Source organism: Periophthalmus magnuspinnatus, chromosome 1, assembly GCF_009829125.3.
Source record: "Periophthalmus magnuspinnatus isolate fPerMag1 chromosome 1, fPerMag1.2.pri, whole genome shotgun sequence".
In the NCBI taxonomy this organism is placed as follows: Eukaryota; Metazoa; Chordata; class Actinopteri; order Gobiiformes; family Gobiidae; genus Periophthalmus; species Periophthalmus magnuspinnatus.
In genome coordinates this window covers 15,731,596-15,759,020 of record NC_047126.1, presented here as the reverse complement: position 1 = coordinate 15,759,020, position 27,425 = coordinate 15,731,596, and the positions used below count along the sequence as shown (strand labels likewise).

The 27,425-nt window shown below is 41.8% G+C and overlaps 1 protein-coding gene across 1 annotated transcript in view; it reads right to left on the bottom strand.

Annotated features, from left to right (window-relative positions):
• Positions 1 to 27,425, bottom strand: part of LOC117371279 (endonuclease V-like) — a 71,010-nt gene that overhangs the window by 36,174 nt on the left and 7,411 nt on the right. Inside the window, exons 6-8 of the mRNA XM_033966930.2 lie at positions 24,998 to 25,066; positions 24,779 to 24,907; positions 1,008 to 1,071 (exon numbers count right to left, since the gene is read on the bottom strand). Coding sequence (XP_033822821.1) covers positions 1,015 to 1,071; positions 24,779 to 24,907; positions 24,998 to 25,066 — 255 coding nt within the window. The 3' untranslated portion in view covers positions 1,008 to 1,014. The remainder of the gene's footprint in view (positions 1 to 1,007; positions 1,072 to 24,778; positions 24,908 to 24,997; positions 25,067 to 27,425) is intronic.

The window sequence follows — 27,425 nt, the reverse complement described above, 5'->3', positions numbered from 1 at the left end:
ACTTGAAATTAATTCTCTTGAGTGATTAACTGTCTTTGAAGTGTTCTGCTCTAAACTATTTGAAATGAGGTTTCTCACCTTTAATGACCTTTAACAAACAATGAGCTAAGGAAACAACTGATACCAAGTGTAATTAAGTCGTTTATAAAGTAAACTAATGAAAAATGGTGAGGGACTTGTGGGTGGACACTTAGAATGGATATTCTAGATGTTAGATTGGGTCCATGTTTCTGAACCAAGACTCAAAGTAAAAAACATGACATGCATTTGTTTTTCACACTTCTCTTATGTGCAAAACAAAGCAATGTTTTCTATCCCACATGTAACAATGAAGTCCTCCTTTAGATCAATAGTGCCATTTTAAATTTCCACATAACATGATGATCCATGGGCATCATAGATTAGACCCACACAGCAGACTCAAGCATAAAATGTGTTCTTTAAAGCCATTTTAGGATACAGGGTCCTATTTAAAATATTAAACAAGAAAAATGATAAACCTATGTCCTTATCATAAATGCAATTTATGTATTAAGTGGGTTCATTTTCATAGTCAAAATATGTAATATGCCCAAAAAAAAGCTGTATTTCCCATATAAGGATGCAAAGTGACTTTAGTTTGAACAGTTTGCATTTTTTTTATATTTATAAAATAATAATGGCATAAATGACATACAAAATATTCAGATTTTCCCACAATGTCCCACTGAACAAATTGTGTATGGCAATGATGAGCTATAATTATTGGGCAAAAAATATAGGCCTTTACAAATCTCTACAATCTCTATGTACTTTAGGAAACAACTCCCAGTGTTTGCTTTCTCCACTGTCTACAGCAGCTCACCGAATCAAATTAGAAATGATTAGAGCACTTATGTTTGCTTAAGGATTTTGAGAGAATCCTTGATGAGTCAGAGCCTGTGGTTATTTGAGGACTTGTAAATCCCTCCTCTGGAGTTTCAGGGGAACACATACACAAAGTGTTAGCCTACCTGATCTCCACTTACCTCATTGTCATGTGTTTGCAGCTGGGAAGTGAACACGCAGGTATTCTCTGGAGCGAAAATCAGCCTAAAAATACACAACAAAAAAGATGCTTAAAAAGTTGTTGCAAAAGATTCCCACAATGTTCTTGTTCCACATTATTTAAAGATGTACTTTGTAAGTTTTCTGATGAAGAGTTTGCCCCTGCTTATTTCCATAGAGATGTTATTGCTTTTTTTGAAATGTTCTACAGAATTACATTAAGCTTATCCATCTCCACTGAGATAAGCAGGTGATGCCAACTGGCCAAATCTGTGGAAAGGCAAGCCTGCTCACAATAAAAATGCATGTTTCAAAGTATTTTTAGCAATTAAAAACACCCTGTAATTGAATAGATTTGAGTAAAGCTTAAGGCCACTGTGGAACATTATAGGCAAAGTTATGCCTTACACCAGAAAAGTTGCATAGTGGATGTTTAAATGTGAATATGACCAAGTGCTTTTCTATTGGACTTCTGTTGCTCTGTAGTCTGTAATACTTGCTTGCTGTTCAGTGGTTAGCATTAAAATAGCATAACATGCAACACACTGTAGCAAAATAGCCAGAACAGCCTTGAACATTGGACACCGTATTTAATCAGAAAGTCTTGAATCCCTTTGATAAATTTATGGCCACAAAGTTATGTTTTCATTCTTTGTGTGGTTGCCAGAGCAGCTTGGGACTTTTTTTAGTAATTCTAGCCCTTGAAAGTCAGGTATAGCCTAGTTTTAAGATGCCGCCTGAATATTTGGGGTGAATAGGCAATGAGACACACATCAAGACCTTTTGATCAGCACCTTGATTTCGCATGTCGAGAAGAGATCATAAAGGCGGCCTGGATCAAACCATTTATCATATCCATCTCTGCTCTGTTACACATTTACATGCAAATCCAGATTCCCCTGGAGACTACATGATTTCTGCATGAGTGACAAGTAACCACGGAACATTACAAGATAACTCCTATGTTCAATGGATGTACATTTTTAACAGAATCAAAGAAAGACACTACCCAGAACTATATATGGGCATGTTGTTGATGTTGTTGTTGTTGTCGTTGCCCACTATATTGCAATCCCCAGAGGCTGTGAATTAGCATAACAGTGTGGAGACAGCAATAGCTAACAAGCGTGATACCATTTCTTGTTGACGCTACGAGCACACACAGGACTGGACGTATATATACATGGTCAGGGACGTGATTGACATGTTATGAATCTAAGCACATATTAAATTAAGATAAAATGTCAGCCGTATGTCAGTGTAAGCAATGAAAACAAAACACAACTCTGAATATGTTCTTGATACACCGGGACACATGAAGAATACAAAATATGTAAGTCATTTTGATAATCTTGTATATACTTGACGTGTTCACCAATAATTCAAGGTAAAGTGAAACACAATTTGTCTGCTGGAGTTTTTCCTACCACAAAGCAACACGTACACACGCACACACACACACGTACACACACGCAATCACACATACACACAAATGCAGACATACAGACACGCGCACACGACGTAATCATCATATACTCACACACACGTAGACATACATGCAGACACACACACTCACATACAGACATGCGCACACACCAAACACACTTTTTGCAGTGGCCTAAGGCAGCTCTTTATCGCACAGTCCCAAAGCACTTTAGGCCCTGCAGCACTGTCCATCTGCCCTCTCTGTTCACTCCTGACTCCAACACAACCTCTTCCTCCATAGATCTGCTTACAGCACTTTCTCTTTCTGCTGGTGTACTTCAACTATGCCTTTTGTGATCACAATTAAAAGGATTCAAGTCAGTCCGTGACCCCTATACTTCTACTGTCAAAAGAACAAAGGATGACTCAAACTCCAAACGCATCTGTTTAGACTCACCATTTACTCCACCACAGACCACCAGACCACAATATATGCTTTTGTCTGTATGTTTTTACTTTGTTTGTATGTCTTTTGTACATTGTTATTGTTGTAAAGTGACCTTCAGTGTCAAGAAAGTCACCAAAAAAAAAGGTGATTGTGAGGGAGCTGTAAACCACACTTACTTATCAGGTGATTGGTGGATTGGTGGTGCGCTGATTTGGAGGCGCGCTCTTATCAGTGCAGGCCAGTGCTGTGTCCCAGTTCAACGGCTGCACACTTTGTCGGTTGCATTTGAATAGACTTTGAATTGATAGTTAGGAGCTGTATAAGAAAATTTACTTTTGTGAATATAAAATTTGCCAAATTCTTATCATGTACACCAAAAATGATATGCTCAAATTTTTGTAAAAAGTTAGGGTCAGTATGGTCTTTTATACATTTTAAACAGTCTTTCCAAAAAGTTTTTGTAATAGTGCATTTCGAAAAAAGATGGCTTATCATTTCAGGGAATTCTTTACAAAAAGTGCAGTTACGGTCAATTGTTTTGATATATTTTAGCATAAATTTATTAGTAGGGTATATTTTATGCATTAGTATAAAGGAGACATCTCTCATCTTATTATTTATCGTAAACTTTCGGTTCAAAATCCATCCTTTTTTCCAAATAGTGTCAGGGACAAATTACCTCCAGTAAAAAATTGCGAAGGGCACAGAGATCTTGTAACAGAGCACAAATTTTTCAATTATTCTTACGGACAGGAGTAAAACAGATTTTTCCTACTGTGTTGTTAGTTACAGTCAGTGAGCACATATTTTTATCAATGACAGTATTTTTAAATAGTTCACATATTTCTTTGGTGATAGCAGGCGTCACGGCTGCTAGGCAACGTAACATAAGTGACGTAATGTAATGTAAACGCATAGACAGTGGTTGACGTGGAGCACCCTTCGTCAGCTGGGCCCTTTGAAGGGGCAGCCCTTGAGTTAAGACATGGCCCAGGTGAACACTGTCGTCCTGATTTGGACTCTGCCGAGTGCTGCTCGGGGAGAGGAGATTAAGCTGGGAATTTTTTTTTTTTTTTATGAAATAACCATACATGAAATTATATTAACAAGAACTGCTAATGCTAAAATAACAAAGTTAAAAGTATCTGTCTGGGGATTAATGGTTTAGGCCATACTATATAATGTGTTTTTTGTTGCACTGTGGTTGTTGTCTTTTGTCTGTCCTGAGGAGAAGCTCTCTGTCAGATCTGTGATGGTGTCGTCTATTAAAAGGTGAAGAGCTCACATAAGTTTCTTTTGTTTTTTGGACCCCTCGGATGCTATGGCTTTCCGGGGCTAGTAAGAGGCCAGATAACATCCATAATCTTACAGTGATATTATTATTATGATCTGAAACACTCAAGTCTTTTTCAGCAATATTTGCTCAGGCAACAGTTACTGCAATGTTGGACAATTAAACAAAATTGACTTTCATTTTAGCTAACGATTCATGCTAATTGAATGGGTTTAGCCCTTTAGTTGGGTCTAATAATTTTAATTAAATGAAGTACCAATACACTCAACTCTGCTAAGTAATATAGCCAGGCAAAAAGAGTGAGAAAAATAAAAAGATAAATATGAAGGGGAAAAGGCTTCACATAAATCGTGCCATATAAAATTGGTCTGGTAGAATTGATTTTCGCTGAGATGTAATGGGAGAAGATGTACACCCACTTCACCTGGAAATGTGTCTGGCTTTATGATTAACGATGGTTCCTAAAGTGTCTTTTTGTCTTGCATTCTTCATTCATAATCTTTATCCATGACTGAAACTGAACTTTCTATCAAAATCGCAGCCCTTTATTCATTTTTTTCATATTCATCTAGAGATGGGTATAAGGTGATATTTTATATATTATATTACTTCTGTGTGCCATTTTCACATTTGTCTGACGTTTAGGGGGCATTTTACTTCTATGGGGTATTAAGTGCTAACAAATAACATTTACATCACCATGTTACCTTTATTCGTTTTGAAATGCTATATTTGGCGAAAACGATGTATTAACATGTTTTATAAGTTTCTTTTGTTTTTGATGCTCTGAGTCTCCCCTCTGTTTGTTCTTGGTGTTAAATCACTCCCTTTACAGAGCGTGCATCCCTCTAATGAAACTACTGCACATCACATCGGATTTGTCAAGTTACTGTGTACAGTTTCGTATCATGTTTTTGTATATTTATAGATAATTGTCGCATGGTAGCATTTGTGAGCAATCTTACAGCTAAAAGTAAGGAGGGTTCAAATAAGGCCCGGGAAAAGTTGCTAAAATATTCAAACATGCATGGATGAAAAAACCTCTTCAGGCATGTTTTTGATGAAGGAACAATGAAATATAAATTTCTGACTATATCACCCAACTCAACAAAAGATGAATGTATAATCTTTTCTTTGCCCCACACTCAGTTTAAACACACATCTTTTGGTTTTGCTTCATGGCTGATTCCAGAGCATCACAAAGACACAGGATTAAGAACCTCTGCTCCAATGGGAAGTGTTTTCTTTTCATGCATTCACACAAACATCTTGGTACATCTGGTACCACTTAATGACCCAGGTTGCTTTAGCACAATGAGCAGTGAGTTTGCTCCATGTTCAAACTAAATAGTCTGTACTGGTATAATAAAGATGTACCAAATCTAATCCTAACCCATCAAAATATCCCCTAAAAAGGCCAAAGATGAGGTTTTCACATATCAAAAGAAAACTCAAATTCAAATGAGTCTGACACAATACATCAGTAAGTTGCATTTAAAAAAAATATTTCATAGATTGTGTGTACACCTTTTAATAGATTAAAGATGCACACTGTAACTTTTCTGGTAGAGACTAGGCAACCTGCTTGTCTCCATTGAGATATTATTGCTTTGTGAGAAATGTTTCACAGTATGGCATTAAAGTGATGTATCTATTTCCATGGAGATGGGCAGGGGGCAACACTAGGGCAAGAATGAATGCTTTTAATGGTATTTTAAATTAGTAAAAAAAACACTTGTAATTCAATGAATGCATGATAGATATTTTAGATACACCCCTCCAGATAGGTTACACAGTGTACCTTTAAAGGCTACAAACTTATGCTAATTTGTTTACATACATGTCCGTATAAGAAGACTAAGTGGACCCAAAATGGCAGCCACAACCTGTGATGAATGATCTTTTTCTCGGGCCTATGCCGACGGACCGGCGTGGCTCTGTACTCTGAATATTTGTAGTTCTATTCAAACACACTCTTATGTAAATGTGCTGCTGTGTTCAGCACCTTTGAGTGGGCCTAATGGAAACATTCTTGATCTTGGTGTGAATAGCAGTATAAATAATGATTCCATTAAACAGAGCAGACAGTCACTGATAGTGAATAATGGGACCTAATGCTCAGGTTCAAGAACAGTTATAATTTTTATGTGTGTCTGATTAACATCAGACACACAGAACTATTACAATGTCTATAGAAAATCTGCAATCTGTGACTTGAGGTCATTCATCTATGTACATGAGCAGAATGTGTCTTGTCTCAGTACAGATGTATAGTATAAGCAGCTTTTGAGGTCAGAGTAAACTAGCTGTGAGCAGTCTGCATCTAATTATAAAGTGCTTTCCTGTCCAATAATCAGAAAGTGCATGTTAGCATGGTAGTTGTTGCTAGCTTTATCACCACTACAAAGCTCCGCTCTGGAGGGTTGTGAAAAGTGAATGAATTATTAGGATGATTGGAATGCAGAAAGTGAGTGAGGGATAACTTTGGACCACTGCAAACTGTTTAAAATGGACTTGTTCTGTTTTTCATGTTTTTAAAAATGTAAACATTAGGTACCTTTAAATGCAATATTTCAGCTATATGTGGAAAAGGTAGATCAGAACCCTGTTTTTTCTTTTGTATATAAAAATGTGACCATGACCATTTAATGGCCTGACCCTTAACTCTAATGGGCTCTACAGAGGATTCCTGTTTGTCCACTGTAGTCCAGGTTACACGGTGTTTCTGCAACAGCGACAGACACTGAGAATACATCAGCTTCAGTGAGTTGAATAATTCAGAGAGTGAAGAGAGAGCCGTAGGAGAGAGGAGGCACAAGACAAACTACTGCACTGGTGGACCGGAGAAAGATGGAAACGTTAAAGCATAAAAAACTTTAAGAACATCCTGGTTCTCTTGAGTGCTTCTTTATTATGTAACTTAAAGGTGCACTATATAACATTTGTTGTGGAGGGACTGCCACCTACGTGCTGATGTTATTGCTTTGCCTGGAATGTCCCACAGCAAAGCATTAAACATATTTATTTCCATGGAGACAAGCTGGCCAAGTTACAGGGAAAGGCAATCTTGCTTGAAGTAACCATGTAATTGTTTGTCAATAAAACCATTGAATTAATCCAAGTCAGACATGTTTAAAAACAGGTGTGCCGCCTCTCCAGAAAGGCCACGTCTGTAAGTGCAACTTTAAAGAAGCAGCTGTGGTAGGGAGATTATTGCTGAAGTTTTGTAAACACGCTGTGAATCTAACTAAACATAATTTTTCATTGCTTGAGTTCATTATTCATAGAGTTCATAAAAACAAAAATAAGTTATGCATACACTAGTAACTGTTATTGCTGTATAAATTAAGCTTCAAGACTAAACCGGAGAGCGACACTGGCTCGGGTAGTACACAGTTGTGCCCTGTAACTGAAAGGTTGATAGTTCAAATCCTTCTACTAATTGTTATGTCCTTGTGCAAGACACTTCGCCAACCTCATCTAAGTGCAAGTCAAAGAGTTTGGATATTAATATTTTATAATGAATAACAAAATAGGCAAAGTTTTGTGTGGATGTAAAACAGGCAAAAAAATAAATAAATAAAAAATAGAAAAAATAGGAAAAGATACGAGTCTCTAAAACAACAAAGCACATTGAGTTTTTGTGACTACACATTCCACAAACAAAACAAGGATAAAACTAAATTCAGGCAAACATATCAAACATTTATATCCCAAACAGTTCTAGCCTGTATCCTCAATGCAAACTTTAGCTCAGCAGAATCCCTATGAACATAAAGTCTTTTATTGTGTGGCTCCATGTCGAACAATCACACTGAAACTCTATTTCCAGTCTGAGAGCACAGCTGCGCTCAAACAGCGACCGACCCAAACTAAAACTATAGGAGCTGTGTAGAGAGAAAGAAAGGAGATGCATTTGTTGACTCCGAGTGGAGAAAGGCTATACATTTTACACATGAGCCAGCATCAGCACCTGCTTTGGGGAACAAAAGTTGTGTATTAGAATATAAACTGTTTAGTTGCAAATGTCTAAAATGATCCAAACTTTCTGTGTAACATTAAAGGTCGTACATTACACAAAACTGACTCTTGTTTGCTTTACGCCATGTTATAATGTTGTTACCTCATCAAAAACAAACCTAGAGTTGTGTTTTGTTCACACATGTTTGTGTAATGCTTTATTATTAATCTGTTTACATCTCCAAAGCTCAAAATGTTCTGTTGCACCTTGTGATGTCAGGAAGTGGTAGTTTTCATGTTAACAGCTCCTTTTACCTTTAGTTCAGTAGAGATGGGCAATTCCAGGGCTGAAAGTACCCAAATGATTCTAGTGAAGGTGTATGGAGTTTAATAACACAGTGGAGCACTTTCTGTATTACCACATGACATCACAAGGTGGAACAGAGTGTTTTCTGTTTGAGAGAAGAGCACAACCTAAAAATGCAGTGTTTGTGCATTTGTGTGAATGCAACAAAACACAACTCCAGGTCTGTTTGTGATGAACAACATTATAACATAGATCAGAAGATACCGTAATATGGGCTCTTTGTGCTCTATGTGAAAATAAACAAATAGTTTCTGTATGTTAATTGCATAATTGGGCAATAAAGTTTTTTCAGTTTAAAAAGTTAAATATTACTAAGTCTCCTCTGTTCATACTATACTCATACATAGTAATGTTTTTGTTTGTATTTGCTATCCATGGGTTTCAAAGTGATGAAAAAATTAAATGATGATGAAAAAAATAATTTGAGATGTTCTCAAAAAGAAACTTAAATCCATGAATATATATATATATATATATATATATATATATATATATATATATAGAGAGAGAGAGAGAGAGAGAGAGAGAGAGAGAGAGAGAGAGAGAGAGAGAGAGAGAGAGAGAGAGAGAGAGAGAGAGAGAGAGAGAGAGAGAGAGAGAGAGAGAGAGAGAGAGTTATTGTGCAATTTTTTTCCAGGTTGTCTAAAATGTGGCATATTGTAGATATGTATATTATATACACTTTGTATTTATTTGTGAATTTCTGTTTACCATGATGCAAAATATGACAGAATGTATTGTCAGTTGGACTATGTCAGCAAAATTCATCCACCACACAACTGAATATCTGAATAATATTTTTACCTCCAGAAATAACACAAATGCAGAGACAGACTGAAAAGTTGTAGGTGGAAAACTTTTTAACCTTAACTTCCTAACCTTTGGGTATTTTAATTATAGTCTCTCCAACTTGTTTTCACTTTGTCAAAAAACTGTATTGAAATCATTTGAACAGATGTTGACATTGAAAAAATAAAATAAAAATAATGTAATTGCCTTTACTGAAGAGTTTTAGAAGAGTCTTTATCAGTGTCAGGTCTTGTATTAGACCCACAGACTGTATAAAGAAGTGGACTAAGTGAGTGTGACGTCTCTCATAGCGTTCAGTTGAAGGAAAGGAGGCTTATCGAGGCTCGGCAGCTACAACGGCGAATGTGGAGCTGAGTTTCCATATTTGAAATTCCGACCACAAGTATCATTGCAACCAAAGAGCCAATCCAGTGCTTAGCAATGCTGTCAATCAGACCTGTTGCTGACGCCTCTGTGAACAAAGGCTCCTGATTTATCTGTTATTAATGTTATATCTTAATTTCCGGACAAAATAGCGGAAAAAACAACAACACCAGGATCATGTAGAGCGGGTTAATGTAAACATTTTAAGACCAAAATGACAGGGCTCACTGCAGCAGTTACAGAGAGACAGGTAACAGTTTTTCAGTGTAAAGTGAATTGGAGCCAGTGTCAATGGTCCATGCCCATGATCACTTCCTATCTGGACCATGGTGACTAAAATTGTATTCACTTAATGATAACTGTGGTATATAATGGGTATCAGTTCCATAATTTTAACATACCTTTTTTCTGGTAAACGATTCAGATGGGCTCATATATGAATGTGATGTACAAATAAAGTTGCCAATCCATTCAGACAGAGGCTATAAGGCTGTTATGAGCGTCTCCTCTTGGTCCTCTGAGTACCATTAGCTCAGCAAGCCTTCCCATCAGCCCCTCTGTTTTTAAAGGAGGAGGGAGGAGGAGGAGATCTGGGCCTGTGGTAATGGAGATAATGAGGGCTGGCAAAAGAAGCTAAAGAGATGGACTTGCTGATTATAAATATGCAGTCAGGGATTTATTATTTGTACCATATGGCAAAATTTACCAGATATGAAACCCCTGCAGGAATAGAAAAATACACACAAAATTCAACGTAAAAAATAATGTGAGTGTCTTTTTATGCTTCTAAAGGCATGAACAGCACCTATGGTCACAACAACCACCAAATTACATGATCACTCTCACAAGGTGGGAAAAGTGTCTTGCTCAAGGGTATGATAGTACGCTATTTCACGGCAGATTTTCCAAGGACTTTCATGTTCCAGACAATGAAGCACTCCAATCGCAACCTTTGTAACTAGGCCTGCGACAATAACACATTTTACAATACAGTATATTGCTGAAGAAAATATAAACAATAATATTAAAACTAATTTAGGCCACAACAACACTAAAGCAGAATTATCCTGAAAAAAATATTCTAAATGTACAATATGGTTAAAAACACAAACAGCAGTAAATAAATAGCCGAATGAAACACTTCAGTCGTTAGTTTGTACTATAATAAGTCATTGAAGTTATTTATTAAACCCTCCATAGCTCAAATCTAATTGTAGAACAGGAAAAATAACAAAGCTCCCGACTAGTATAAAGAAAAAGTCCCTATGATAAATATTGACCCCCAAAAATGACTGTTCCATCTGTCATGTATTAAACGATGAGTCGATATAGTATTTATTTCTTATAGTTTTTATTTTAGTATTTTGCTCTTGCCTCGTAAATCCAGGTGATGATATCTCTCTATATTTTTATACAAATGGATAATAATGGAAATGGATGGTCCCACGCCCTCCTTCCTGTAATAATAATTTTATTTTATGTTATGTTATGTATATTTTTTCCACGTAAGCAGCCATATTTGTTTTGATATGGACAGACCAGGCATGTCCCTGATTGACAGGTGGATTAGCCAATAACACCTGAAAAGGGAGATTCACTGTGACCAGACTCACACCTTTCAAAAGTATTAAGTGTGTATTCTGGATCCCAGGCAATGCAAGTGTAAAGATTAAACCTTCAACTTTCAGGTCAGTGAACAAATGTACATAAACAAACACAAGAAGCTTTTCTTTATGTTCCTCCAGCCAAGAGCAATCTAAAGGTGCACTCTCGTCACCTACTTGTCTCCATGGAGACAGATAAGTTTAATGCCATTTAATGCCATACTAACATCCCAGTCCAAGCAGTAACATCTCCATGGAGATAAGCAAATGGCAGATTCTCCACCCAAACACAGATGAACATTTAACAACCAACATGATGTAAACATGGAAAATTTAATGATAAAAGGAATTAGATAGACATTATTATGACAAAAAACTATGTTAATTGAACAAATGTATCATAGCCGTTGCCAACAAATTTAGTATCAAGTGTGTTATGTCTTTTCATTTTTAATTATAAAATGTGATTGAAGTGGCAAAATAAAACAAAAATCTGCACATTTACACCAACATTTGAAATGACTATGGAAAATGTGAAGACTTATTGCCTGCCATTTACAGAGTCCAGACATTTCCTATTAAGCTATATTCAACCCAGTATAATAATGTTAATATAATAATATAAAACACAAAGTCATCGCTTGAGAGTTTGACAGGCATTACGTATCATGAATACTGCATTGCGCCATTGCAGTCCCTAACTTTTCCACTTAACACAGTCAAGTTGTTTTTTAGGGCAGCGAAGTTCCCTGAAGGCAGAGTTCATTTATATATACTTTTATACATTTTTCCTATAGCGCTTTGGGTGAACAGACAGCTAGGTCGGGGCTGACAAGGTGATGGTACAGAGTTTGTCAAAGTAAATTAGCTCAGACTAAATTGGGTTTCACTCAACTTGTACTACTGTCTATTAGATCTGTTAAGTGACTGTTGCGGGAAGAAAGACGGATGAGGGCGGAGACAGTGGGTTTGAAAAGGTCAGAGAGGCACTTAAAAACCCTGACTGCATGTTGTACCTATGGAGACAGAGTGTGTTGTCTGGTTATAAAAGCATTTGAACTGACCGACAGAGTCCATATCCAAGGCCATCATGTGAAAACGATATGATATTAGCATGATATTGCATGGATTTATTGTTATCATATCAACTAACATGAATAGCCAGATACAAGACCAGTACAATTGAACATGTAGCCTATGAAAGGGATAGGATTATTTACAATCATTCTACCAAGACCATATGTAAATACTTGCACTCTGAATGGTTGTACATTTATAGGGGCACTACATGTTTTTTGGTGGAGGATACAAACCCTTCTATTCTCCATTGAGATATTATTGTTTAGTCTGGGGTGTTTCCATAGACTGTATAAAGAAGTGGACTAAATGAGTGTGACGTCACCCATAGCTTTCGACTCCAGTCAAGTGAAGCTCATTGAGGCTAGCAATATGGCGCCAAGTCGCATAGGAATTCCGACAGCTAGTATCATAGCAACCAAAAATCCAGAGCGGGGCCCGCAGTACAGGTTTATCAGGGAGCACGCACTTAGCAACGCTGTCAATCAAACCTATTGCTAATTCCAGTAGGAGCGACCCCGAGGAAAGAAGGTGCCTGATTTGTATGTTATTACTGTTCATATGCTTGAGTTACGGACACATTAGCGAAATAAAAATACCAGGATCATGTACAGTGGGATTAATATGAACATTTTAAGACCAAAATGATGAGCCTGACAGCAGCAGTTATGGAGAGAAGGGCAGGTTTTCCAGTGAAAAGTGGATTGGAGCCAGAGTCAGTGGAGTTGGAAGTGCGCCCATGCTCACTTCCTGTATACATTATAGGTGTTTCACAAAATGGCATAATATTAAGCAATCTCCAAAGAAACAAGCAGGTGACTCGACCTGACTCTGGCAAATAAAATCTCTTGTAACTGAATAAATGAAAGATAGATTAGTTTACCATGCGACAGAACATTCAAGGCAAAACAACATTTTCTTGAGACAAAAAGCTGACAGACTCTCCACAAGAAAAGTTACATAGTGCACCTTTAATGAGCGTTTTATTAGACACACAGTTTTGATACTGTTGCTTTTGTACACAATGGAACCTTTCTATAGTGAATTTTGTAAAGATCAGTTATTGAGTCTTATCTGACTCATGAAAGTTACTGACAATCAATACAGACACAGGCTGCCTCTGTTACAGTGAATGTGCAGAATTCAGCCCGTCATTTTCCACATTTATATAACACTGCACCACAAAAAAATGTTAGCACAAGTCAGCATCAGTGCTAAACATTTTTAGCCTATTGGCATTAGAACTAATGATTAAAGCAAGCTGACTTTTCATTTATTGCCAGCTCTTTCATCATTTGATTCAAAAGAAACATTTAATAATAAAACATCACTATGCCATTCAGAATTTAGAACTGTCTGGAAATTCAAAAGACCGTTTGCCTCATATGTACTGTACTGCACTTTTCAAAGCTGATAGAGAAAGGTGAATCAGTGTACAAACAAATACAAGGTGATAACAATGTTCATTACAAAGGTAAGGAGTAAATGCTTATTAATGATTATTTAAAGAAACTAAACCCTCATGAATAAGGTGCAGGTGGGAAGCAGAGGATTGCCTGTTTAATTCCTGGATGCTTCCCACTGTTGTGCCCTTGGACAATACAATTAACAATTTCACCCTTAAAGCAGCATCATGCAGACGCCAGATCCTCCTCTTCCCTTCCCTGGCTGGAAGAGCCTAACCCTGGTCTTAAGTGGTCTCTGGTTCAACAGACTTGAACTCTTATCTGCACATGGACAGGCGTCAGGCGTGCATCTCCTTCAGTGCGGTTCTCCTCTCTCTCCTCTTTTTCCCACTAGGTCTTTTGAAATCGGCGGAGGGTCTAAGGACAAGGGGCGCTCTGGGACAGCTATTCATTTCCTTCTTTCCTTCTGCTGTCTGTAATTGACTGATGACTGTTTCACTGTTTGATTTTCTAACTATTCTATGTAGCCAAACAAGCTTTGAGTTGAGGCTAACAACTTAAAATTAATTTATATTTATTTACAAATGCTATTACTCAAGGGTACAGAAGTATGGCAAAGTATCTACAGCATCTAAATGCACCAAAGCAATATGGTCTTTGTAATATTTTTGAAGCTCTGTGAGGAAACTGCTGTAATGAAATTGGGCTATACAAAAATATATTAGATTGAAAAGTATCACGAAGGCCATCTCACATAAAACTTAACCTTAGTACAGCTAAGTCACTATGACAACCCTGTAAAGAAAAATGACACGATACATTTTGTCCAGATAAATAGTTACATAATTGAGGTTAGTATCATCCATCACAATGAATCGTTTATCATTCTCACTTTGTCCTTGACTCGTTGAGAACCTTGCCACAACATTTCATTCAGAAAAAATAAAAAGCTAAAATTGTATATTTATTAAAGTGCTCCCTCTTTGACCTCAGCCTGTCTGTCTCGTCAATGGCAAAGTGACCACCAGGGAGCAGCGGTGAATAGGAGAAGGCAGGTGTCGGCACCGTTATCAAATGTAAGGTTGGATTTATCTTTGGAGGGTGTGCGTGGGACACCAGAGGAAAGCGAGAATTGAACGGAGAGAGTGAGAGGGGCGTGAATTAGTTTGTGTGCTTCTTCAGACAGACCGGCACTGCATTTACACATCAGGCATGAGCTCATCCTTTAGCCTGCTGTATGTCTGTGGCATTCAGGAGAGAGGAAGAGGAGGAGGAAGAGGAGGAGGAAGAGGAGGAGGCAGGGCGAAGAGGCTGACGGAGGGTGAGGATTACATCAGTCATAATGGAACTTTAGCAGAGAAGAGAGTTGTCTATAGCGTTAAGGAAAAAGTTGAACATGGAAACGACTATAAAAGCAACTATGTGACTTAAGCCGAGGAAAACCAATACAGGTACATACAACCTTTTGACTGGACTGTGGACTGTGACATAAAGTAATAAGCAATTGTTCACTTACAATTACTATAGGTTTGTTTTGAGTCACCTTCTTAAATTATTATTGTATTTTGTAAGGCTGGGCAATATCATGTTTTAAATGTTATATTGATATATTTTGGAGGACAACTTGAAATTTTCATATTACAATATAATTTGAAAACATTCAAATTTTGGTTTATAACAATATCTTGACTAAAAGAAGTTGGTACTAATAGGGTGAAGCTGATTGTTTTAAACAGTTGAGAGTCACAGAGAAAGTTGCTTTATTTTAGACAGGAAACAGCTGACAGAAGGCACGTTAGCTTTGTGAACCCACAACGTTTAGCTTGCAGTGTGCAGTCTCTTCACTGCTGTCTTTGTGCTCTGAGGATTAAGAGCCCTAAGATTTTAAATCTCACACGATTCTTCTGATGTCTGTAGCCTGTGCTTTTTGTCTCACACTTAAAAATCATTTAAGACTCTAAAATCCTGTAGTATGTGCCAGTCTTAATGAATTGTTGTCACTTATCTTATTATCATCTGGTACTGGCACAAGGAGTAAAACAACATGAATGGCACTGAACTGATTCCAATGAACCGATCAAATGGAGGAGTGTTGCCAGTGTTCAAGTTCAAGTCCTCAAGTAGTTTTTCAGTTTGAGGCTTAAAACTTTACATTAGTTGTAGTTTTATTTACAAGTGTGCAAAAAATAAGGCATAGTATCTACAGCATCTAAATGTAACATGAAAAGCACATCTGCTCATTTGGTTTAAAGCACCAGCACAACCTGCCTTTTCTAAATGCTAGACACATTTCTTTCCTCTGGTCACTTTAAACCGGGTCTACAGCTGTTGCCTCAGGTGAGTTTCTCATTGGACAAAACCACAACAGCCCGGACCACAGCACCTGCCAGCCCCAAGCTTCCATCAGGCCTTTAATACATGAGACTTTCAACTTTATCTGACCTCCTGTCCACATTCTGTCTGCTTCTTAGCTCTGCAAACTTCACTGGTTGAAAGTAAAGTTTTTGTTGCAGTTTTAGGAATATATAGGTTTCACTATTTATTATTATCAGGTTCATAATTCATACAGATAAACTAAAAGATGAATAATCTCTTTAAAGAGTGACTTTTGACTCAAAAGCAGTAGGACAAATGGTACAAAACATACAAATGCACAAGTTACTTTGAGTGTAAAACTTCTACATTATACTTAAATTTTACACAGGTAAATACGATTTTGTTTATATCCCATTAATTTATATTCTTGTTATAGGTTTAGATTGTGTTATTAGATTTGTACTAATTGTGAAAAAAATATCAGTTTGTTTTTTCATTGAAGGGTCTCAGTAAAAGCATGTGATTTGGAGCAGAGTTCAGACTTTGTAGAAGGAAATTTGACTTTTTTTGTGGTTTATGTTTTTAATAAGACAAAATAAAATTTAACAGAAAATCATAATTGATAAATATAGGACACTCACTGTCATACCACCCAGCCCTAGTAGTATCTAAAGTCCAAAGCATCACACTCTGACAACCTTCTCAAAGTGCCACGCCAGGCCTTTATTCATCACTCTTGACACTGTTGGTGAGCTACATATGAAGTATATCTTCCAATTCTGCTCTGCAACTTCATTATGATCTTATGTAAGTATCTAAGTCAAGTATGCAAGTCATTTTTGCAGAAGCTGAGCTTTTGCACCATTGAAACAGTGACGTAACGGTTCACTCTGGAACAAGATCTCCACTCCTCCCTGTGATATGGACTTTAAAGAGAATCTCAAATGTTGGAGGAGTTGTAGAAACACGGAGAGGAATGATGAAAGAAAAAGACTTGAATTTAGAGGTGACCCTTTTGGTTTTGTCTGTGGGTCGAAAGCCAGTCTCCCACCTGCGAGCAACATCACGATAATGTTTTGATAAAATAATATGACGCAGTAGGGGAGAGTTATACTCAGCAACTGCAGCTCCCGGGGAGAAAAACTGATTTTGAAATGTGTGGATTTGAAGAAGCGTGCTCTTAGTCCCAGTGGGGGCTAAGCATCAGCAGCAGAGGCACAGCACAACCTAGTGGCCAGAGAAGGAATGAACTCATAATCTGGCTTGTAGTTCAATTGACGTTAATGGAGTAGAAGTAAACATACTCAACAACATAATGAGTTAAGTATATAGGTATGCTAGATAACTTTCATTTCATTCAACTTTCGATCAATTAAAAGTGTTTTATAATGACAAAAATAGCTTGGAAAACATGCATCCTTACAGTGAGTGGGCTTGCATCTCCACAGATCTGACCTGTAACTTGAGGGCATCACCTGCTTTCGTTCTTGAAGTTTGATACGTTTAATACCATACATTGGAACATTCTAGACAAGGCATTGACATCTCCCTGGAGACAAGCAGATGGTCTAGTCTCCAGTAAAAAGTTACATAGTGCACGTTTAAATTATGCATGTAGAGTAGTAAGCCATTTACTAGAAGAACTTCCTGCTACTTCGATGGGCAAGGCTTTGACACTTTTTATGACCAAACTTTTTTTTTTTTCGGAAATGTAAAATGTTTTAGCTATCTCTCATCAGACAGCACTCATGAAAGTTGCAGAAGTGTCATTCATTTTCTATGCGCTCTTATGTGCTAATGGGTCACGGTGGAGCAGCCATAAACAGGAGACAAAAAACTAACAATAAAACCCCAGTCTCTGCGGTCTTCTCCGGGCAACTGTTAATTTCACTTTATTGGGATCTAAAAGTGCCCAAGACACATTTGTAAAAAAAAAACAACAACTTTGTGTCTGTTAATATTTAAAGAGATAGAAAAATGTGAGCTTTACAGAGAAATCTAATTAAGCTAGTTTGATAAAGAGGCTACCTTAATAGTAAGTAATGGGTACTGTATAATTAGAGTACTTTCGTTTCATACTTCCATTTTTATCTCTCTGAGTCCACTTTTTTCCTCTGTGTAACTGTCTCTCAACTACACAACATTGCTGTACTGCGTAATTATAGCCATAGTCAAATCATCTGGGCATACGTCTGTCACAATAATTAATATATTGACTTATCACTCTGTATATAAAAGTTGGAACAATATTTTTTGGTATCAGTATTTATTGTGTGTACATTTTCTTTGAATTACTGAGAATTTTTGGGGAATTTTGGGGGAATTTTTTGGCTATATAATAAGATTTAAGCCATAAAAGGTTGAATTTCTAACTCAATACTGACCCAAACTAAGAACTAAAATGTTTCTTTGTGCTATTTATTTATTCCAGCTCATGATTTTTTAAGTTTTTGCGGTTTTAAATCTGCTCTTGGGTTATTGTGTTAGTGGCATAAATTACTTTCAATATTATCGTTTATCGTCTGTATTTACTTCAGCGATATATCAAACTTCTAAATATGTTACAGGCCTATCTGGATGGGTATTTGTCAGACTAAGGAGACTAAAATCTGTACAAACTTACATAATAGAGACTGGGTGCGTGCTTGGGATTGTTTTTAACATGTGACGTCCAAAGGATGTTGCGTTAAAATCTTTGCATGTGTCGTAACGGTGCGGATAGGACCAAAGGATGCAGACCAGAGCAGTTTTAACAGTGTTTATTTACAGCGGTGAAAATGCAGTCTTTAAACAGGTCACAAGAGCAGGTACAGGAACCGGGGAGCGGGAGACGGGTCAGGCGGGTGCGGTGCAGGTAGAGGCGGGCAGGACAGGACCAGGACGGGGATAGAAGCAGGTGCGGTACCAGGGCAGGCGGATCAGACGAAGACCAGAGCGGGGAGCGGGTGACAAACCAGAGACCAGGACCGGACAGGAGACGAGACGAGCAGGAGACGAGACGGGCAGGAGACGAGACGAGCAGGAGACGAGACGAGCAGGAGACAAGACGAGCTGGAAGCGATACCGGGACTGGAACGTGGCGGCAGGAGCTGGGCGAGTAGAGGCAGGAATCTGGAGGGTGCATAAATCCAAATGAGCATTTGCCGGAAAGTACCATATAACAAAGCTTAGCAAGAAACATTCACGTTTTACACGCGGACGGTCTGGCACCGAGTGTAGACTGCCAAGCCTTCTTGTACTCAGCAGCAGGTGGTGGTGATTAGGCTGATGCACCCCAGGTGTGCACGGGAGGAGTCAGGCACTCCACCCAGCTCCAGACACACAGGTAGGGGAGGGGGAGAGAGCACGGGAGGACAGGGAAACTGACATCATGACAGTACCCCCCCCCTAAGGTCCACCTCCTGGTGGACCCCCAGGCTTGTCAGGATGAGCGCGGTGGAAGTCTCTCACCATGTCGGGGTCCAGAATGCGTGCCCTGGGCACCCAGGATCGCTCCTCCGGACCGTAACCCTCCCAATCGACGAGGTACTGGAGGCCCCTACCACGGCGACGAACGTCAATCAGGCGGCGGACGGTGAACGCCGGGTGGCCGTCAATGACTCGGGCGGGCGGTGGGGGATCGGCCGGAGGGCACAGGTCGCTGGTCCGGACTGGTTTAACCTGGGAGACGTGAAAGGTCGGATGAATCCGGAGAGACGGGGGTAACTGGAGGCGCACCGCCGATGGATTTATGATCCTCATGATCTTAAACGGTCCCAGGAATCGGGGGGACAGCTTACGGGAGTCCGTCTTCAGCGGGACCGTCTTGGCGGAGAGCCAAACCATCTGGCCAGGTTGGTATACGGGCGCCGGGACACGGTGGCGATCGGCCGTCGCCTTAGTGCGCGCTCCAGCCCGAAGAAGGGCCGCCCTGGCCTTCTTCCAGATCCGGCGACAGCGCTGGAGATGGCGCTGAACAGACGGGACGGCGAGGTCCCTCTCCTCCGTGGGAAAGAGAGGGGGTTGATATCCCAGCGATGCCTCGAAGGGGGACATACCAGTGGCGGAACTCACGAGGGAGTTGTGAGCGTACTCTATCCAGGGTAGGTGAGTACTCCAGGTCGCGGGGTTGGCGGAGGCTGTGCACCGTAGGGCCGACTCCAGGTCTTGGTTGGCCCGCTCCGTCTGCCCATTAGATTGTGGATGGAACCCGGACGTGAGGCTAACCGTGGCCCCCAAACTGTCGCAGAAAGACCGCCATACCTGAGAGGTGAATTGGGTCCCTCTGTCGGACACGATGTCCACCGGGATGCCGTGGAGTCGGAAGACATGACTGGTCAGCTGGTCGGCAGTTTCTTTGGCTGTGGGGAGCTTAGGCAGGGCAACGAAATGGGCGGCCTTGGAGAAGCGGTCCACAATGGTGAGAACCACCGTGTTCCCCTGGGAAGGGGGAAGGCCCGTCACGAAGTCCAAGGCGATGTGGGACCAAGGGCGACGAGGAACTGGGAGAGGATGCAAGAGACCAGAAGGGGGTGAGTGGGAGGCCTTGGCCCGAGCACATACCTGGCAGGCGGCGACATAAGCCCGGGTGTCTGTGTCCATCGTGGGCCACCAGAAGCGTCTCCTGAGGAGGGAGAGAGAGCGACCGGCACCAGGATGGCAGGCGAAACGGGAGGCATGGACCCACTGGAGCACCTGAGACCGGACAGAATCGGGAACAAACAGTTTATCTGGAGGGCCGTTACCTGGGTCGGGGTCGTTGGTCTGGGCCTCTCGGACGGTGTCCTCGATATCCCAATGGACCGCGGCCACCACACACGAGGAGGGGATAATTGTTTCTGCGGTGACCGGGCTATCCTCCAGGGCGAACTGGCGGGAGAGGGCATCTGGTTTGACGTTCCGAGATCCGGGGCGGTAGGTGAGGAGAAAGTTGAAGCGGCTGAAGAAGAGGGACCAACGAGCTTGACGGGGATTGAGGCGCCTGGCGGACTGGATGTACTCCAAGTTTTTATGGTCGGTCCAGACGATGAATGGTTGCTCCGCCCCTTCGAGCCAGTGGCGCCACTCCTCCAAGGCCAGCTTTACGGCAAGGAGCTCCCGATCCCCCACATCATAATTGACCTCGGCCGAGGACAATCGCCGGGAAAAGAAGGCGCAGGGACAGAGGCGGTTGTGGGGGTCGAACCTCTGCGAAAGCACGGCCCCCACTCCCGAGTCGGAGGCGTCGACCTCCACGATGAATTGCCGTGAAGGGTCGGGCTGGTGCAGGATGGGAGCGGAGGTAAATAGTCTCTTAAGCTTCTCGAAGGCTGTCTGCGCCTCAGGAGACCAGGCAAACGGCAAAGCAGGAGAGGTGAGTTTAGTTAAGGGCGAGATAACCCTACTAAAATCCCGGATGAAACGTCTATAAAAATTGGCAAAGCCGATAAATCTCTGGAGCTGTCTCCGGCTGGTGGGAACGGGCCACTCAGTGACAGCCTGGATCTTTTCAGGGTCAGCTCTTACTTGGCCCCGCCCCACAATGAAGCCCAAAAAGCTGACCTCCTCTGCGTGAAACTCGCATTTCTCAGCTTTCACGAACAGTTTATTCTCGAGGAGGCGCTGGAGAACCTGGCGAACGTGCTGATGATGCTCCTGGGGGGACCGCGAGAAAATCAAGATGTCATCCAAGTAAACAAAGACGAATCGGTTAAGGAAATCACGGAGCACATCGTTGATGAGGGCTTGGAATACGGCAGGGGCGTTGGTGAGACCGAAGGGCATAACCAAGTATTCGAAATGTCCCAGGGGTGTCTTGAAGGCCGTCTTCCATTCGTCTCCCTCCCTGATGCGCACCAGGTGGTACGCATTCCGCAAATCCAACTTTGAGAAGATGGTCGCACCGTGGAGGGGCGTAAATGCCGAGTCCAGTAAGGGAAGCGGGTATTTATTCTTTACGGTTATATTGTTCAGACCCCGGTAATCAATGCAAGGCCGCAGGGATTTGTCCTTCTTAGCCACAAAGAAGAACCCCGCTCCCACGGGTGAAGTGGACGGGCGGATGATTCCGGCAGCCAGGGACCCACGGATATAGTCCTCCATTGACTCGCGTTCAGGTTTAGACAGGTTATATAGCCTGCTAGATGGTAGTGGGGCACCCGGCAGGAGGTCAATGGCGCAGTCATATGGACGGTGGGGCGGTAAAGAGAGGGCCTTGCTCTTGCTAAAAACCTCCCCCAGGTCGTGATATTCAGCAGGCACCGAGGACAGATTGGGGGTGTCTGGGGACGGATCAGCGACAGGAACAGACCTCCCGGCCGGAGGGAGGGCGGACCGAAGGCACTTGGCGTGGCAATCGGGACTCCAGCCCGAAACTCCGCCCCTGGCCCAATCGAAAACAGGGTTGTGGGCGCGTAGCCAGGGGTAACCAAGGACCAGAGGAGAAGCGGAGGAGGACAGGACATGAAACTGACGGTTCTCTTGGTGGTTGCCGGACAGAATCACGGTGACAGGTTCTGTGATGTGAGTGATGTGCCCCAGAAAACGTCCATTGAGCCCCTGGGCATTTAAGGGGCGTTCGAGGGGCTCCAGGTAGACCCCGAGCTGCTCCGCGACTTGGGCATCAATAAAGTCCCTCTCAGCCCCGGAGTCGATAAGGGCGGAAACGCATAAGGTCTCTGTGCGAACGCACAGGGTGGCGCTGAGCCGCAGTCTATTAGAAGAGTCCAGGATGTGTTGCTCGCCCACCAGTACTCCCAGTGCTACTGGTGGGCCCCCCCTTTTGGCCGAACTGGGCAAGTGACCACATAATGTCCGCGCTCACCGCAGTAGAGGCAAGCCCCGGCCAGACGACGCCTCCGTTGACGCTCCTCGGTCGACACAAGGGTCCTGTCGAGTTGCATGGGCTCATCCGGCGGGGGCGGGGCAGCGCGTGGCTCCGGCGGGACCGGTGACCGGCGTCTCTCTCGGCGACGAGCCCGTAGGCGGTTGTCTATACGGTGAGTGAGGGAGATGAGGGTCCGCAGGTCGGGGGGTTCGTCCCGGGAAACCAATTCATCTTTCAAAGTCTCGTTCAGGCCCCGCACAAACACAGCCCGCAGCGCGCTGTCCGTCCAGTCCAGCTCCGCCGCATGTGTCCAGAATTCAATGGAATAATCCGCTACCGTCCTGGAGCCCTGGCTGAGAGTCAATAACCGGGAGGCAGCATTGTCCTGGTAGTGCGGGTGGTCAAACACCAGCTTAAACGTGGACACAAATTCATTAAAATCCAGGCTATCCACAGACGTCTTCATTAGGCGCGCCTCTGCCCACTGGAGAGCTCTGCCCCGGAGTAATCCACATATATATCGGATCTTGGTGGCCCCCGAGCTGAAACGAGAAGGGCATTGCTGGAACATGAACTCGCACTGGAACAGGAATCCGCGACAGAGGTGAGGTTGTCCAGCATACGGCTCCGGATCCGTGCCTCTCGGCTCCGGGAGGCGTGGTGGCGCTCCAGCTGCAGCAGGCGGGGTGACGAGGAGCGCGGCCACCTGGTGGTTAAGCTGTGCCACCTGCTGGGACAATGTCTGATTTAGCTCCAATAGAGTTCGAATGGATTGTTCGTGCTGACCCAGCACCGCCTCGGGGTGAGAGTGCGTGAGGCGGCGCATCTGGTCCGGATCTGAGCCTGCTTGGTCCATAGTGGCCAGACCGTTCTGTCGTAACGGTGCGGATAGGACCAAAGGATGCAGACCAGAGCAGTTTTAACAGTGTTTATTTACAGCGGTGAAAATGCAGTCTTTAAACAGGTCACAAGAGCAGGTACAGGAACCGGGGAGCGGGAGACGGGTCAGGCGGGTGCGGTGCAGGTAGAGGCGGGCAGGACAGGACCAGGACGGGGATAGAAGCAGGTGCGGTACCAGGGCAGGCGGATCAGACGAAGACCAGAGCGGGGAGCGGGTGACAAACCAGAGACCAGGACCGGACAGGAGACGAGACGAGCAGGAGACGAGACGGGCAGGAGACGAGACGAGCAGGAGACGAGACGAGCAGGAGACAAGACGAGCTGGAAGCGATACCGGGACTGGAACGTGGCGGCAGGAGCTGGGCGAGTAGAGGCAGGAATCTGGAGGGTGCATAAATCCAAATGAGCATTTGCCGGAAAGTACCATATAACAAAGCTTAGCAAGAAACATTCACGTTTTACACGCGGACGGTCTGGCACCGAGTGTAGACTGCCAAGCCTTCTTGTACTCAGCAGCAGGTGGTGGTGATTAGGCTGATGCACCCCAGGTGTGCACGGGAGGAGTCAGGCACTCCACCCAGCTCCAGACACACAGGTAGGGGAGGGGGAGAGAGCACGGGAGGACAGGGAAACTGACATCATGACAGCATGTTATAAAAAAGACTGATTAATCGTCTTTTGAGAGTTTAAACTTTACTGACTTGAACTGACCAATCCGTGGGTTTCAGGATAATGAAAAATTGCGATCGTTCCTGTAGCTGTTAACAATTTACAACAAAATATCATATCTTTTGAATGTGGAAAAAAGTCCTCCACACGTTGCATATAACAGGAGCTGAAACCGATGAACAGGAGGAGTAGGTGAGGAAAAGAAGACTGCCGCAGTGTCGCAAGGTCAGATTACGATTCAATGTTGTCAATTTTCTCAGCCCTAACCATAACTACCAAATGTGTTTCATTGTATAAAGTTATATGTGACGTCTCCGTGTGTATAGTACCTGTCGGATGGGCTCGGGCACCCTGTAGCGGCAGCAGCAGTGTGTGAGCCTCACTGCTGTGTCCAAGCTGATCTTGTGTCCGATGGAAACGTACACTGGCTTGGAGCTCTTCTCACTGCTGCGTAATGCCTTCAGGAAACAGAGTGGACATAGTGTGCAGTCAGCAGCCTCTCTCCCAGTCTTTAATATGTACCTTTGATTTGTTGTCCTTTGTTTTACCTTTCCAAGCACTTTGCCCGAGGAGGCTGTGAGGGGGAAGCTGTCTCCTCCTTTTTGCAGAGCAGTGATCTGAACAAGCAGAAAAGAAAAATATCAAAGTCAACCAAAGCAAAAACTAAAATCTATTAGCGCTCAAAGGACACTTCAGAGGCTTTTGTTCTGGTCATTTATGTTTGGACACTGTTTCTTCATCAAAAACATCAAGCTTTTTGTGACAATTACACACAAGCAATTGGCTAGATTGCAATAAATTTGAATACACCACTAATAGCGCCCACCTAGTACTAAATGAATAAACAGAGATAGTGATAGTTGTTGGAGGGATTAAATACTTGTACTGTAATATATAGCATTCTTAATGTTGCCTTGATGGTGCTGATATCAATTGTTAGTGTTGTGATTAATGTGGGAAGAAGAAATATCAATTATTGTTACAATTATTCATGAATATATGAATTTTATTTATTAATCAATGGATTCATATAGCACATTTCAAGACACCCAAAGTGCTTTACAGAGCATTATTCATTCACTCCACACTCGGTGGTATCAGGCATTGACAAGCTGGTATGGCCACATAAATGACTGAAATGATTTGATAAGTACTTAAGATTATATAGTACATTTTAGCTGTGGAGTAAATATTGTATTATTTAGTACAAAGAGGAAAAAAACAAGCAAGTCTTGTTTTAAATGAAGGAATGAGCAGAGTAATGACATAACAAGACAAACAAAATGTAATTAACATGCATTGCACCGAATGAGATTCACACCTTAATTAAGTTTATAAGACCCTGAACTAAACAAATGAGATAAGTGTTGACAGAGTTTAAAGAGCAAATGAAGGCCATGAATCCCCCTAAACAAAACCCTGTCCACCGTGTCCTGAAGGCGATTATAAACAGCGGCTTCTTGTTTGTCTGAATCAATCTGAAAGAAACAACAGTCCCTCTGCAATCATCCATCAGCCTCACCCCAAACTCAGTTAACACCCTTTCAAGCCAAACATTGATTTCTCCATTTGTAATCTTTATAATGTTATGTTTGTGAAAAGTAGCAGTGGTCCTGTGAGGGCAAAGTAAGAAGCACATGTAGACTCTATACATGTCTAATTACAGATTACAATACAAAATACATATCTGGTTAATTTACTATTTGAATCTAGATTATTTGACTTTTTAAACATATCTCTGCACACGACTTTGCCTTGCCTTTTATTTATGGAGTCGCCTCATTGTTATAAATCATAAATTAATCAAAACAAGACAGGTGTTTAAGATAAAAGTCATTTCAACTCATGTGGATATTCACTTGTTGTTTAAGACAGGCATAAACAAGGACTATACAGGACTAAGCACTAATCAACGTTCGCCAACTATATCAAACTTTTAAATATCTTAAAGTACGAACTGCTGATTTCCAAGAAGCACACAGTACCACAGTTTGAGACCAAATCCTTCCACACATTTTTGATCCATGTCTTTACTGTATTTTTTGTCTTAATTCTGTTAAGTTTTGATAAAGGCAACACAAAGTCAGTGACGCTGTGACAGGTGCATTGTGGGTTATGGGGCAGAGCGGTGGAGAGAAGCTTAGCCCTGATGATGAATGGCTTGTCTGCTCCTCTGTGACGGATTACAGGTAAGAGCTAGGGAGACACAGAGGGGAGACAGTCCTAAAGAGTGTGTGAAGTACAACATAGAAGGACAAAAAAGTTGGGAGAATGTGCAATTTAAATAAAGAAATGAAAAGTGAATAAAACGTTGATCGTGGGTAACCATCCATGAGGGAAAGAAAGACAAGCCAGGACAAAACTGGGTGGAAACCAGCACTAAACCAGGACTAAACCAAGACTAAACCAGGACTAAACCAAATTCTTATGTGCTTAACAGGTTCACTACTACCATCCAAGTTATCTGAATACTGTTACAGATGCTGAATTGGACAGCATTTACAGACAAATAGAAAAAAAAAAAACATGCACACACTTTCACAGTCATATTTTGAGAACTTCTGTGTTGTCTTGACTTTTTATTTATTTGCACTTTACACTTGGTCCTAACCTGCAGTGTTGAGTTAAAATATAGTGGTTTGGCTGGTGTGAAGGAAGAAGCAGGACAAGAGCCAACACGGCAGAAGAGAAACCGACAGAGCAGGTCATCAATAACATCAGTTCATCAAACAGAAGAGGAGTAGAGATAGGAGCAGAGACACGAGCAGAGGGCAGGAGCAGAGACACGAGCAGAGGGCAGGAGGGGCAGGTGCAGACAAGATACAGGGCAACTCCAGACTGTGACGTTCTGTAATAGTGGAGTTGTGTTGTTGAAAAATGTATTTTTCTATTTAGAATAAACTAGAAGTATGCACACTAGCTCTGTATAAAGGGTTGTAAAAATAATACATGTGATAATGATATGACATAATAATG